The sequence below is a fragment of the Sturnira hondurensis genome, unplaced genomic scaffold, assembly GCF_014824575.4.
Source record: "Sturnira hondurensis isolate 20B ecotype Veracruz unplaced genomic scaffold, ASM1482457v3 Scaffold0022566, whole genome shotgun sequence".
NCBI lineage: Eukaryota > Metazoa > Chordata > Mammalia > Chiroptera > Phyllostomidae > Sturnira > Sturnira hondurensis.
In genome coordinates this window covers 1,618,369-1,633,462 of record NW_028095197.1, presented here as the reverse complement: position 1 = coordinate 1,633,462, position 15,094 = coordinate 1,618,369, and the positions used below count along the sequence as shown (strand labels likewise).

Sequence of the window (15,094 nt, the reverse complement as noted above, 5' to 3'; positions counted from 1 at the left end):
GTTTGGTGTGGCCTGCTGGCTAAGAATAGGTTTCATATTTTTAAATGATTAGAATAAAAAGCAAAGGACAATATTTCATGACATAAAGATTATGTGAAGTTTGGATTTCAGTATTTCCTTATTTACATCTTGTCTGTGGTTGCAGTCACACTAAACTGCTGAGTGGACTAGTTGAGATGGAGACCCTGAGGCCCACAATGTGCAAAATGTTAATTCTCTAGCTCCTTACAAAGAAATTTTGTTGATCTCTACTCTATGTCATTGTTTCCATTATTATCCTTATTTTATAGATGAGGAAATGGGAGCTGAGAGGTTCAGTTTGGCCACAGCAATTTGTGCAGATGGTGAACTTGACATTAGACATGTTAGACACCAAAGCCCCTGTTAAGGGCTTTTCCTGGATGGCGTAGGGAAACAGAGACACTCCAAGAACAAGAATTTGGGAGGAAGCTGCTCAGGGCTCCAGTATCCCCCTAAGAGAGTTTTTAGAGTGTGGCTTCGCTCAGTGTGGTGTGCCTGCGTGTGATCAAAGCATAAGAGAGGGCTGTAACAGCAGGAGAGTGAGTTAAATACCATTAAAAATAAATCTCTGCTTTGCAAGTAGAGGCAACACAGTGCCAGTAACATCCTGGAGGCTGCTAGTTGTCATCTAGTAAAAAAGTGTTGGGGGAATTATTACTGCTGTTGACGCTGATGATAGTGACACTTGCGGCTGAATGATGATCGTCATTTCTAACTTGGAGAACAGTCCCTACAAGAGCAGTTCTCTGTGGCTGGTTTGTTTCCACATATACCAAGAGTTACAGTTTGTTGAATGAATGAGGAATGCTTGGTCATTTTGGTGCCCAGGTGTCATTTCGCATGTGCGCAGAGTTCGTATGCCTGAGCAGTCTCATCCAAGAAGTGGTGGTGTGCTCCTCGGTTCTCGCTCTGAAGTCCCCTGGAAAGACATGGGAGGGACAGTATTCATTTGGTTAGGAATCGGAAGTTGTCAGTTGTGCCGAGAGGCCAGGATCCCCTGATGCCTGCTTGGGGTGATTTGAAAAGTAAGCCTCTTACTTGCTGGTGGGTGTTTGTGGTCATTTCTGCGACGCCAGACCCTTTGCAATATTTCTGCAGATTTTGAAAGTCTGACAGGTTACTCATACTTTTTTTTTCAGTGCAGTTCCAGAGGAGGGGGTACAAGATACAGATATTCCAGGAACAGGAATTGCCTGCACATTTGCCAGAGCCACAGGCTCTTGGTGCTTCAACTACTGCTTAAAGGAGGTTGGGGCCATTTCCCATAGCTGTCAGCCAGAATGTATATGAGGGAGATTATGATTTTATATGTTTGTTCACAAAGTTATGTCTTTTTCTGTAGTTATTTACAATGATTGGAGGAAGACCTCTGCATGTTAAGTGATGTGTCATTCACAAAAATGCCCTATTTGTTTTTGAAACATTTGAGGATGGCTGTTGGTTAAAAAACAGAAAGATTTTTTTTTCAGTTATACCTAGGAGCCTGCTCACCTAAACCTTTGGCATTCCCATGCCCATATCTGGGCAAGGTCTCAAAGCAGAGATGAGAAAGCCTGTTTTTGCTTTGTAAATGCTTGTTCTTCTCCCCGTGTTCTCACCGTTAACAAACTACCCAAATAATTACCTTGGGATCTGCTGACACAAAAAGGGGCCACTGAGCTGCCCCCTGGAGACACTTGGCTCCCCAGCCCTGTCTGGCAGGTATTGGAGGGCTGTGAGAGGAGCCCTGTTCTTTTCCCTGCAATTATATGCTCCTGGCATTTTTAAGTGGATTTTCCCCCTCTCTGCTACTCAGTGGTATTCTAATTTCTAGCACTTACATGTCCGAGTAAATGTTTTTCAGCCATTGAGTTGTTGAATTTAATGCAGCCTTCTCCATCTACCCCCTCCCATTTTCAACTGACCCCTTTGTTCTCCAGATCGGAGTGTTTATCCCCACAAAACAAAAGCTCCCATTTAGATAATGTGTTGTGTGCCAGTGCCAAGAGCCTCCTAAATCTGTTCAAATACCCATGGGAAGTAGAAATGGCCTGTGGTGCTGCCCCATTTTCCAGAGCAGACACAGAGGAGTTAGCTGGCTTGCTCAAGGTCACTGTTGGAAGTCCCCTTCAAAATTCAGGGGCTCATCCCCTGGGAAATTTGGGGATGCCACCACCTCATGTGTTTCTGTCACTGCGGCTGGAGCTTCAGTTCCAGAGTGGAGATGCCCTGCAGTGTCTTCCCCCATGGGGTGACCATGCTGTCTAGTCTAGTGGAGATGCACAGGAGCTGCCCATGATGACACTGTTGGGGTGGGGCCCCAGGGTACAGTGTGGTTTTATTGCCCATGTGTTACCTCCATGCCAGGTGCTTCCTGCTCTGCAGACAAGTCTTTCATTAGACGTGTCTAAATACCGATGCTGCACCAAATGTTTGGCACAGATAAGAGTCATCCTTTACTTCATCCCCCTTTCTCTGTAGCTTCAGAATAAAAAGATGTGGATGCTGAAATGGAAGAGACACTTAGATGTTTGGAGAAGAGGACAGGCTCATTTCCACGAGGGGATTGTGACCTTAGACGTGTTCCGGGGAGTGAGTGCTAGCTGTCGACCAGGGAGTCTCCCTTTTTTCAGCATTTGCACAGCTGGTAGGGTGCACGCCAGTGCTCAGAAGCTGGGATTTTGGTCCCAAACTAGTGCCAACATATTTGGGGGTAACTTTTCCCTATCCTTTTGTTTAGCAATTCAAAATTTTAAATAATTGGATTTCTCTCTTATTTGGTTTCCCACAAGGTAGAAAATAGTACTTAGGAATAGTAATTGTACTTACTTTCATGGATTTGTAGTCAGGATGAAAAAAAGGGAACAGAAGTTGGGGTGGTATTTTCTCAGCACTTACATTCTTTTTGCTTTATTGTTTTTCATAGCACTTATGACCTTTGAATGTCTTATATATCTTATTTATTTAGATTTTTTTATCGGTATATAAAATCCCACCAGAATGTGTTCTCCATGAAGACAGAATTTTTTTCTCTTTACAGTTGCTATTATTTGTACATATAAACCTGTGCCTGGTACCCAGTGGGTACCCAAGAAGTATTTGTTGATTGAATTAATTAATCCTTTCTCTGGAAGTAGCTATTCTGACCAACCCTAGAGTCACCGAATTTGTTCCAAATATTGAAGGACAGAAGTTGAGCTGTAGGACCATCAATTTTCAAATAAAAACCCTAGAAATTGCCATCATAAGTCAGACTATGGAAATATTTTGATGGGGTGAATGTGATAGCAGGGCTGGCTGTTCTTGACATTTGCCTGAAATATTGGGGGTCATTCATTCTTTCATTCAGCCAGAGAAGTGGAGAGTCAATCTTTTATCAGTAATAAACTCTGGGGATAAAAAGCCCAACAAGACATATATAGGTCCATGCCCTCATAAATCCAGTCATCCATAATTAGATCAACATTTTGGGGGAGAATATTTATTTTTTTAGCCTGTTCCAACCCTGTGAAGAAACCTCTGTCAGCTTTACTGCCTGCTTTGTAATATAACTTTGCATCCAGTGCCTCGAGTGAGTTCTTCAAAGAGAAGCCTGCTGCCACTTCTTCAGGCCTGGGCAATGGGGTTGAGCTTCTTGTCAGGGCTGGTCCCTGGTGCTGCTTGTGGTTCACTGTGTGACAATCATATGCTCCTTTCCTTATAGGAAAACTCCTTCTTTTACTGGGGTCAGTGATGCTCCATGAATCTGAGAGAAAGACACTTTAGAGGTTTATGTGATGGTTATGTTCAATCATATAACAGTAATGTCCAATGTGATGCTGGTGATGGTGCCCTTACCTGAGCAGATGAGGCAAGCCCGGGACCCCATGCTTGAGGAAATGCAGAGTAGGCAGGAACATACACAGCTAAGGGCACTCAAACCTGCTTCACAGAAGGAACAGTTAAAAGAACTGAAGATTCTTTTAGGATTATTTTAGAGAAGACTTGGAAGGACCGCGAGTACCATCTTCAAAGGATGGAAGAGCTCTTTGTGTAGGAGAAGCATCAGACCATTCTGGAGCTCGAGGTCCTGGAACAAGGATGACTGGGTAGAAGGACTTCCTACATTCAGGGGTCCTCAAAGATGCCGCCTGGGGTGTTGCCTGTGAGCCTCGCTGCCTGATCCTTAGGGTGAATGCAGTGAGCTCAGATCACTATTGGAGCCAGCCTAGGTCACGGTAAACAGACATGCTGATGAGGTGGGAGAAAAAAATGGCATCTTTAGCTTGGGACCTTCTGTGACTTTATTGTCTTGCCCTCTTTCAGATATGTTCCCATACCTATTGACCCAACAGTTCAAATTCTGGGAGGCTGTGTTATAGAAATAAAAACACAAGCACTCAATGATATGTACATAATTATATATTTTATAAATATATATCTTTGTTCCTATGTCCTTGCACATATATAAATAAATATACATTTACTCTTTTATAAACATATGTGTGTATACATATTTATGTAGTTTGAATTGCAAAAATGTGGAAATAACCTGAATGATGATAAAAGAAGCAGGGAAGTAGTGGAGTAAATTCTGGTTTAGTCATAGTATGAGTTATTATGCAGTTAGTATAGATCTGTACCATCCTGGGCAGAGTATAGAATTCAGTGAGAAAAGCAGGGGAAACATCTGTAGTATGATCTTGTTTTGCGAGAGTAAATTATAAAAATCTCTTTCACATATGTAATCATGTTGGCATGTACTTGGAGGAAGATGTAAAAGGGCTGCAAGAATATAGATAAAGTCGTTAATAGTGGTGGGAAGTTTGAGGTGGGGCAGGGACCTGAGGTACAGATGGGGAGAAAATAGAAACAAAATGAAGGAAAGTGAAAGGGAATGACCTTTATCTCTCTCTCTCTCTCTCTCTCTCACCCCTCTCCCCCCACTCCCCTTTCCTCTCCATCTGTCTACCTATCTGCCTTCATTGGTTGTGCATAAATGTGTAGTTTTGAGAACTTTAACAAAAGGAAGGAAAAAACTTCCTTATGTCATTTCTGTTTTTTTGCTTCATTGTTCTTCTCTTACAAATTTTCTTCAACCTTTCTATTTAGGACAACCTTTGGGTTTTATAATAAAATACTCATTAGTTTTAATTCTTTAGAGGTGATTGTTTAAACAATTTAAAGGAATCTGGGGAATATGTAAAGATAAAAGATTGTGAGGCGAAACTGAATTTCTAGGTGTCATGAAAGATTTAAGAATCACTTGTATTTTTCTTCGCGTTTTGTTGCTGTAGAGGAGGTGTCCATTTTCTCCTTGTGTTCCAGAAAAATGTTTCCTTTCTTAAATCTAGGGAACACAGGGTTGGGTTAGGAGCATCCAGACCAGCTAAGAAGTTCGCTGGCTCCTGGTGGGGAAGCAGAGCAATGAATTGAGAGCTCTGACATATGTGTGCATGGGTGTGTGTATTTAATCAGTTTTTCTCTGCTGAGATAGCCAGCAAGGTACTGCTATTTCCTTGTGACGTGGATGCTTTCTTTCAAATTACTTTTAAGAGTTGTTTTCCTTATTAAATTACCCTCATTATACATTCATATTTCATGCTGATAGTCCTTTTTACATAAAGAATTGGTCTGCATACAGAATAGCCCCAGACATTGTAGAGCTGGCTGGTGATTTAACCCCTGCTTATAATGAAAAGAGATCTGGGGAAGAATAGAGGTTTGGGGAAGAGTAGGGTATTGTTTCATGGGTGGAGACTCAGAGCTGATCCCAAGTAGCCATACTGATACAAAGGTGAGAAGTGGGTGGTATGGTAGGTCTGTAGAGATAGTAATACTAACCATCATATTTCTTTGATTGTAAGATGCTCATTTTATGTTACTTGAAATCTGCATGCATTTTACTGTGCTTGTGTGCATTTTTTAGGTTAATACTACAAGTCAACAGTGGTCTTATAATTAAAAGTATCATAAATCCTGTAGAATCCTGTTAGCTGGTCTTTAAGTTCTGGATATTTAATGTAATTAGAACATTCCAGAATCATGGATCTCAACCACAGTTTCAGTCTGCATAGTATTATCTTTTTTTTTTTTAATCCTCACCCAAGGATATATTCCTTGATTCCAGACAGAGGAAGGGAGATAGAGAGAAAGAAATATTGATTGGTTGTCTACTGAATGCGCCCCAACAGGGGTTGAACCTGAAACCTAGGCAGGTGCCCTGACCAGGAACTGAACCCATGACCTTACAGTTTATGGGACAGCACTCCAACCAACAGAGCCACACTGGCCAGGGCTGCATAGTACTATCTTGATTTAGGCAAATCAGCAACTTATAAAAATATTTATTTTCATACAAGTGACTGATTCACAGATAGATAACACTAAAATAATACGAAAAATATACAAGTAGGATCTGTGCATGGCTGACTCCATTTTAAAAATCTCAAATTTAGTTCACCGGCACCATTGCTTTGGGAAAGCTAGTCATGTGCAGTGACATTTTTCCACATCACAGGCTAAAGGATATTTTATTAGGCCAAAAACCTAAATGGTGCTTACGCGCAGTTTGTCGTGACTCACAAGAGAGACTGCTCCTTGAAGCTGTGACCCAGAGAGAATGGAGGGTGAGGGGGAGCCGTGACGTGGAAAGATACGCTGCCGGACTGGATCTCCTGTGTCCTGCCTGCATTTGGCTTGGGTGTCCTGTCGAGAGTTTTGAGTTTTGTTGCCACAGTGGCTTTGTTTTCTTGGGCATAATACTTGCTTCATCCAGAAAAACCCCCCTCCCCCCACCCACAAGCCGGGCTGTAAGGCTTCACAGCTGACTTTCCTGTGTATGTTTGAGTCCATGGTTTTGCTGCTTTTCTCATGCCTTTTCTTTATGACGTTTCAGCTCATCCACCATACACCATGTGCTTTAGAGTGAAATTCTACCCACACGAACCCCTGAAGATTAAAGAAGAGCTCACAAGGTATCTTTTGTTTGTTTTATATTGAATGTGCCCCCTTAACCAGCTTGGGCCTCCGAGTCTTGCAGGCTAGATTTGCCTCCTGTCTGGAGCTGAATGTCTCAAGGAAGCGGGCGCTCAGCTCAGCGTTCTGGTTTGGAAGGTTTCTCTCGCACTTAATTGTCTCAGGATTTTTCAAACGCTGGGCACTGGGAGTGTAATTAACTGCACGGCAAAACAGCAGTTATAAGGAGGAGGTGCCCTCTGAAAACATCTGATAGTGGGGTGCTAAAAATAAACAGAAGATGACTTGTCTTTAGGATATGGGCAAATTCATAGCAAGAGAAGCCCCAGGGGTCTATCTTCAGGATCTAAGCTTTCCTGGGAGGGAAAAGATCACTTGGTAGAATGGACTGTTTGTCTTTGCCCGCTCCACTTGCCAGATGACGGTGAGGCTACTAGCTTCCCCTCTCTCTGTAGGCTCCTCTCAGCCCAGCTCTCTGAATTTTCCAATTCTCAGGCCTCCTCAGTTCTTGTGTCCCTCCGCTTGGGCCACATTCAGTCCACTTTCTGTGCGTTTTACTTCCACGAACAGCCTGGGCCAGTGCAGTGGAGCCGGATCCTGAAAGGGCCAATTCGGTGGATGAGGAGGAGCCTTTCTGTGCTTAGCTATGGATGAGTCTGATTTGGTGACTGCAAATCTCCCTGCGTAATTATCTCTCAGAATAAGCCACACAGGTACAAATGCAACAGAGAAACAAGTGCAGTTCGCTGATCCTCATTTGCAGGGGCATGTGCTGGGTTCTTGGATAGTTTGCCTCCTCGTTCATTCACACTGCCTCCTTGTACATTCACAAGGTGAGGCAACCATCCCCACTGCCAAGGTCCAGGGCATTTTCTCATCACCTCACAAGGAAGCACTGTGCCCATGAGCAGGCGGTGCTCAGTCTCCTCGCCCCCAGCCCCTGGCAACGCCAATCTACGTCCGTCTCTGTGGCTTTACGTGTTCTGAACATTTTATGTAAATGGAATTATACAATATTTGGCTTGCTGATGGCTCAAAAATGTATTCATTTATTTAATAAGTTCTTCAGTACTCTCTGCATAGCCCAGCGTACAGGGCCTATTTGAGTTACCAAAAAATGTGTGTGTGTATGTATATATATGCATGTGTGTGTATATGCATATATATATATATATACTCTGTATACATGTATATATATATACACAGAGAGAGAGAAGAGAGAGAAGGGGGCAGGGAGATTTGTTCCACTCTGGGTGGTGCTAACAGTATAATTGGGAAGATCCACCAGGGGCCAGAATGGCTTGCTTTTGTCATTTGTTTTCTTCATAGTCTTGTCTGGAAGATAAAAATTTATACATGTCAAATGTTCCATTTGGTAGTAAAAGAAAGTTTTAGCTAATACCCCTAGTTAAATCCCTCTCAATTAAATGTGCTAGCATTTGCAAGCATTAGACTAAATAACTAAGGTATGAGTAGTGGAAAATCATTAAAATTTTTATGTCTCTGAAGGAAATTAAGGCAATGCTCAGCCCTTGCATAGTAGAGATGGACTTTTCTTCGTCAGTGCCATCCTTAGTGTTAAAAACCAATGTAAAAGTTGTGGAATGACCCAGGTACTTAGGGCTTAAACCCTGTCTTGGAAGTGTTTAGCTATTTTTGTATGAAAAATTATTTTATTGTAAGATTAACCCAAAATTTAAGATGAATTTACTATATGAGAAGCTAAGATCACATTCATGACCATGTCTAGGGGTAAAGAAACACTGAGAGAAAGGACAGGTTTAAAATAGGAAAACAACAAAAGATAGTCGCTAAAAAGGATATTTGAAATCATTTTTATCCTCCTTTATCTCTCCATTTATGCCAGCATCTTATAATCCTCTTATTTTGTAAATACTGTAGTGTATATGATTAAATGTAATCACAGTATGTTGGTTTTAATTTCTTAGTCAGAACCATGTTTAAAGGCAGGCCAGGTAGAGAAGCAATATCATTAATGGTGGCTCAGTGGTGTAAGTCCCAGATCCTTCTGTTGCCTAATCCTTTCATGCAGGTGTGATGCTAAAGGAAGATGCACCGTCATTATTTTTTAGTGGTTATCGTGTTTAAAAAAAATGAATACCTGCACCTGAAGCCATTTTTGAGGCTCAGAGGATTATGTTGAATCCACAACAATGCACAGTTATCTCTGGAGATCACCGAAATGAGGAAGGGCCCAGGCACGCCCGGATGTTGTGAGAGCTGATGTTTCCTTTCTCAGGAATCTCTTGTCCAGCTTGATTTCTGACTTATGGGATTAGAACCCGACTTCTCATTCATCAGTAAATAGTCATTTGAATCTTTATTTTTTCTGTTTTTAAACTCATCAAAGTGGAAAGGAATGCTTGCTGTTTAATGCATACATTTAGCAAGTGGAAAAGAAAGCTTGGTGGCCTTTGGCCTGGTTGTTTACATTCTTTAAAAAAGAAAAGATTTGACCATTTCAAGTTGTGTGACCTATTTGCGCAGTGAGATCTCCACCCCAGCAGCATCCATGTCACCTGGGTATTTGGCCCCTGCCTTTGACCTGGGATGGGCTTGGCAATCTGTATTTTCATAAGCCGTCCAGATAATTTTAAAGCATGTCAAAATTTGAGAACCACTATTTTAAGTCAATTTGGATTTTCAAAAGTATTTGTTTCTTTTGGCAGATTTAGAGCGTACACTCAAATGGGGTTGGCTGGTCATGAAGCTGTGCCGTGTCACCGAAACCTAATTCCATCACCCTGGTGGGAGGCCCCCTGTCTGAGCAGACTTCCGGGGCAGCCACTAATCTGCTCTCTGTCTCCATAGATTTTCCAATTCTGGACATGGCATGTAAATGGAATCATGTAATATGTGGTATTCCATGACTGGCTTCTTCTACTCAGTGTAGTGTCTCCAAGGTCCGTCCATGTGAGTCATGGCCAAATACCATTCCACGGCATTCACATGTCTTTTATCCTTTCATCAGTTGATGGTCACCTGGGTTTTTTCATTTTTGGCTGCTCTGAATGATGCCGCTGCGGACCCTCATCAGCACTTTTTGTGAGGATGCAGATTCTGATTTCTCTGGGTCTAGGGCAGGGTCCCTAGTGGAGGTGTTGTCCAGACGCTCCCTTGGGTGATTCTAACGTGCAGTCAGGGCTGAGAGCCTCTGGCTTGGAACTTTAGCATTTGAAGTGTGCTCCATGGACCTTTGGCCCAGCATCACCAGGGAACTGACTAGAAATACAGGTCCCTATGCCCCACCCAGGCCTACTGAGTCAGAGGTCAGAGTCTAGCAGGACCTCCAGGTGACGCGTGTGAGTGTTGAAGTGTGAGGCATGGGTTCCGGGAGCTACTCGGGGTCCTTGTCCATCAAGTGTAACATTGTTCCTCTGACAAAATGCACACCAAACTCTGAACAGGGAACTTATCGGGGACCACCTTCATCCCTGCACACACGCCACACAAAACTGGGGACAGAGAGTCTCATTTGAGCTTCTTCTGTGTCCCCAGTTCCCAACACAGTGCAAAGCACAAGCAGGTGTGGGATAAAGAGTTGTCACATGGAAACACCAGTGACCAAAGAGCCCTTCTGTGTCCAATGTGCTCTCAGGGACCAGCACCCAGAATCTGTAAGCTCCACGGGCAGCAGCTGTGTGGTCTCAGTGTTAATCACCCCTCTGAGCCTCTGTTTCTTAGTCCTTAAAACAGAGTTGTGCATATGACAAATCACAGGCTGCATGAGGGTCGGATTAAGTGGTTAATGAGACTCACTGAGTGGTGTCTGCGCCTCATCCCAAGTAAAAAGATTGATCTCTGAGTTAGACTCTAAAATAACCTCATAAAGAATCTGCACACATCTTCAACGTTACTTTGCTCAGAAGAAAGAGACCCAGGCCTGAGTCTCTAGAATGAAGGAATCAACCTGGCTCAGAACGGCAAGGAGGTCTGCAGAGGGCCTTGATGGTCAGGGAAGAGAGAGGGACAGATGCAGTGATCCAGGGCTTGCTTGCTGGCGTGTCCCTCTCCCCCGGCTGAACTGGGTGCATGTGCACTTTTTCGTTGGGCGCTACAATATCTTTAAAAACAAAATTTGTTGCAACATTTGAAATTCACAGGATTTTACTTTGTCAAAGAAAGAAATTCCTAACCTAAAGAAAGGTTTAAAGAATGTATCATGAACCAAGGTTTTGGGAGCTAGTCCCAGAAGCAAAATCTCAAGGGATTGAGATAATGCTCCAGAGAACAGCAGTTTTTCAGTATATTTTTCTATATTAGAATCAAAGGGGAAGACACAGGAAAGATTAACACAAAACCCACTGGTGGCAGATTAAGGAGGTGGGAGAAAGCAATGCAGGGAAATCTCTAGGACTGGATAAAAAGTAAAATGGGGAGACACGTTTATTTGACATTGACAGGTGCATTACTGGGTGTTTACCTTTGGAAGTCTGGAGAGGAGAGGGCTCTGACATTTTAAGTATGTTATTCTCGATGTGCAAAAGCAATGGACAGGGCTTGCTGAGATGGAGATCAATCCATCATCTAGGCCTTAGCATGTGCCCTCCCTCCATAACCCATTCACTTAGGGATTTCTTATCATCAGATCATTCCACGTGGTCACTTTCAGTCACTGAGCTGTCATGCTTGCCAAGGGAGCCCCCTTTTTGGTTCACAACTTCTAAGTCCAATCTCCTTGATTTTCTGCAAAAGCGGGTGCCTTTGGCCTGCTTTTCTGTGCGGCAGCTTCAGGCTGGAGCTGCGTGATGGCTGACCCCTTCACCGGGTCCAGTGCTCTCTGCTGCTTCCCTGGCCTCTTCCCCAGCCCGGTCACTCATGATCAGGTGTGCCTGGCTCTGCAGGCGTCTGAGTTTGCTGTCCCTATAGCTGGGGTCGGGTGGGGGGTAGGGAAGAGGACATTAAATAGATGACAGCTCTAGTTAAGGATACATTGGCTTTCTGGCCTCATTACAAAGTCATTTTGAGATTGATTAATACAAGTCTGTGCCCTGCAGACTGGTCCCTGTACATGGATTGAGTCCACTTCCTGATGTTGCCCACAGAACTTGGGAAGCACGTACCAAAGGTGCGGGTGATGGTGATAGCGACGGTGGTTGGTGTCATGTGAGAGGGACTTCCCGCCAGGAGCAGTGGCTGTTGGCCCTTTGGCTTTCCTTGGTCCTTCTCATGTTTATTTGAAAAGGGCCCATCACCCAGCTTTGGAAGCTGACACAGACACTTCAGATTTGAATTCAGAGGGCCCCTCACTTTCCCTCTGCTTGCCTTCCTCAGGGGCTTGGCAAGTCTCGCCGACTCCTCGGAGCTGGGTAGCGCTGCGCTCTGGTGATTCAGGTGGATAAAGCACACACCATCCTTCCGTCTCTCCCAGGCCTTTGCCAAAACCTAGGGTGACTTTCTCCTTTTGTATTGCAGGTACCTTCTGTACCTGCAGATTAAGCGAGATATTTTCCATGGTCGCCTGCTCTGCTCCTTCTCCGATGCTGCCTACCTGGGTGCCTGTATTGTTCAAGGTGAGTTGAACTGGGCTCTAGAGTCTTGGCTGCTCAGAGCTCCCCTCCTACCCTACCTGTACCCGCCCACCTGTGCCCGTCCACCCGTGTCCGTCCACCCATGTCTGTGGTGTGGGGCCTGGCAGGTCTGGGTCCTCAGCAACAGACCCCTGGTTATCTTCCCTCACAAGCCCCTGGGGTCCTGGGGGGAAACTGGGCTGCAGTGGTCACAGGGCCTCTGCAAAAACAAAGGGCCCTCAAAGACCCGTGGTAGAGCTCAGAATGCCTGATTTTATGAGAAGCTCTGAAGGGCAGTGGGGTCTTCCATGCTCAGAGCTCCCACTGCCAGCTGTGGGGCCTAATGAGTGTACAGAGAGGGGCACCATGTCCAGAAAGGTAGTAGTAAATGCAAACGTTTGACTGAAATGCTAACACACACACATTTATTCACGTGGGTACATGTACACTGTATCTAGCTCTTTAGCTTTTCTAGTCACGTAGGGTGGTGAGGACGGCATTAGGCTCACGGTCTGTTGTGTGACTCAGGTGTTTTGTTCCCGTGGGGTCAGTTGGGAGGCAGCTGGCACAGGGGATGTTTAGAAGGACTCAGGTGATGCAGCCATTCGAGCGTGAATGCTAATGACCTGTTTATGAGAGAAGGAGAGGGAAGGTAGGGGAGGTGGGAGGAGAGAGAGAGAGAGAGAAACAAGAACCAAGTGAGCATGTCACCCTTATGAAGGATGTGGAATAATCAGTTATCTGCTGAGGACAGTTCCAAGCTTCATTCACAGCTCGAGGGAGAGGGGAGAGAGACAGACAGACAGCCCTCATTATCCAGGGGGTGTGCACAGGCAGACCTGTCCCTGGGGATGCTCTGTGCCGTGAGATAATTCCGAGGAGAACCCTGTTTCCAGGTGTGTGCTCTCTGAGAATTCTGAAGAATGTGTCTGTGTTGGTTTTCCCCTTCCGCTGGGAGCATATTAGTGCTGCATAGCCGATTTTAGCAGAGGTGTTGAAACCCTTGGAGATATTCATGTTTAAAGTCAGAACAATAGTGATAACCGTGATGGGAAAGGTCCTTCCAACTGTCTGGAGGGGGGCATGTGCTTCTGAAAGCAGCTTCTCTGACATCATCAGAGCTAAGGGAGGTAGAAAGCTCGTGCCCAACTTTTCCCGTGAAGACAGCAAGTTCCTCCTAGTCAGGGAGTACTGTCTTTGTAGGGAAAAGTGGATGGATGCTAATCCAAGCAGCCAGCCCACATGTGAGGATTTCAAAACACATTTAGGCATTAGTGAGTGATGGTCAGTTCTCCAAGGGCAAGCTCACCATGGATCTGTAATGGGAAACTTTCCATTCTGTTTTATGTCTGAAATGAAGCCATAAAGGCTCTGTCCAGAGGTCCTGATGATGGGGCCCCTATGTGAGGCCTGGTTGCTGTTCTCACTGACCACACACACACACACACACACACACACATTGTGTGGAGAGTAGACTTGCAAATGGACTGGTGACCTAAAAAGGCCCTTTCAGCTTTAAAACACAGTGGTGTCCATGGGCCATTTGCAGCAAATCCAGTAAAAGCAATTCATGAAGTTCTCTGATGCTGAGGCGATTCATCAGCAGCTCTAGAGATCATTACAAATGCAGATAGGAGATCATTACAGATGCAGATAAAGATCTGCTTTGTAGGAACTGCTCTTTGAAGGAGCTTTGTCAGCTTCCCTATATTCTGAGTGCATAAAAAACAGGCAGCCGCCTCTGGTTTTGCCAGTTGTACACGCTAAACACACGGGCATATTCAGCACATGCCACACCTTTTCTTTCGTAAATACGTATTGCAACACAAACACCCAGGACCCTCAGGGTCTCTTTATCCTTTCTCAGTAAAAATAGCTTTCCTGTTCTTTCTATGGAACAGCAACAGGGTGGGATTCTTGTTCTCATCTCCTCTGCCTTTTGTACTCAACCCCTGTGGCTCCGTGGCTCCTACCAGCAGATGTTCAGAACTCAGTTCAGGGGTCACTTCCTCTGAGAAGTCTTCTTGGACTACTGAAGTATCCTCCCTCCAGGGAGGATATCACGTTATCACACTGTTCTTTCACACAGCCATTTTGTTGTCTTTTAAGCACTTAGGTCTGAAGTGACCTTGTTGTTTTTGGGGGTTTATTATGCATCTTCCGTCCTACCCCCACCATGTAGAACCTAAATTTCATGGAAAGTGGGTCTCTGGGTGGCTCATTTCACTGTAATACCCCTGTGGTGGGCATAAGTTTCCCACTAAATATGTTAAGTGAACCAGGACACTTGCCTAATAATTGCACCAATGTATGCTTTATTCCAGTATGTGGGAGAAAGTGGTTGGTTCATTACCTCATTCATGTGTTCTCCAAGCATTTATTGAACCTCCACACTCTAATACAAAGCCCCTGGGGGTGGGGCGCGAGAGACAGACAAGTAAATAGGCATTGAGACATGTGCTCATGGCTAACTAGAGAGGCCTGCCCTCCCCCAGATGACCTCCAGAGGGCCCCTGGTCTGGCAAGGGCAGCCAGGGAAGGTTCCTGAAGGAGCTGGCCTTGAGGCCATCACATCCTTTATCTCAAGTTCTTTTGCAACAGGTCCT

At 44.5% G+C, this 15,094-nt stretch overlaps 1 protein-coding gene across 2 annotated transcripts in view; it reads left to right on the top strand.

The window, feature by feature from the left end:
- Positions 1-15,094, top strand: part of FRMD3 (FERM domain containing 3) — a 275,666-nt gene that overhangs the window by 162,766 nt on the left and 97,806 nt on the right. For both annotated transcript variants that reach the window (XM_037035831.1, XM_037035829.1), the window contains exons 4-5: positions 6,878-6,956; positions 12,394-12,491. In XM_037035831.1, coding sequence (XP_036891726.1) covers positions 6,878-6,956; positions 12,394-12,491 — 177 coding nt within the window. The remainder of the gene's footprint in view (positions 1-6,877; positions 6,957-12,393; positions 12,492-15,094) is intronic.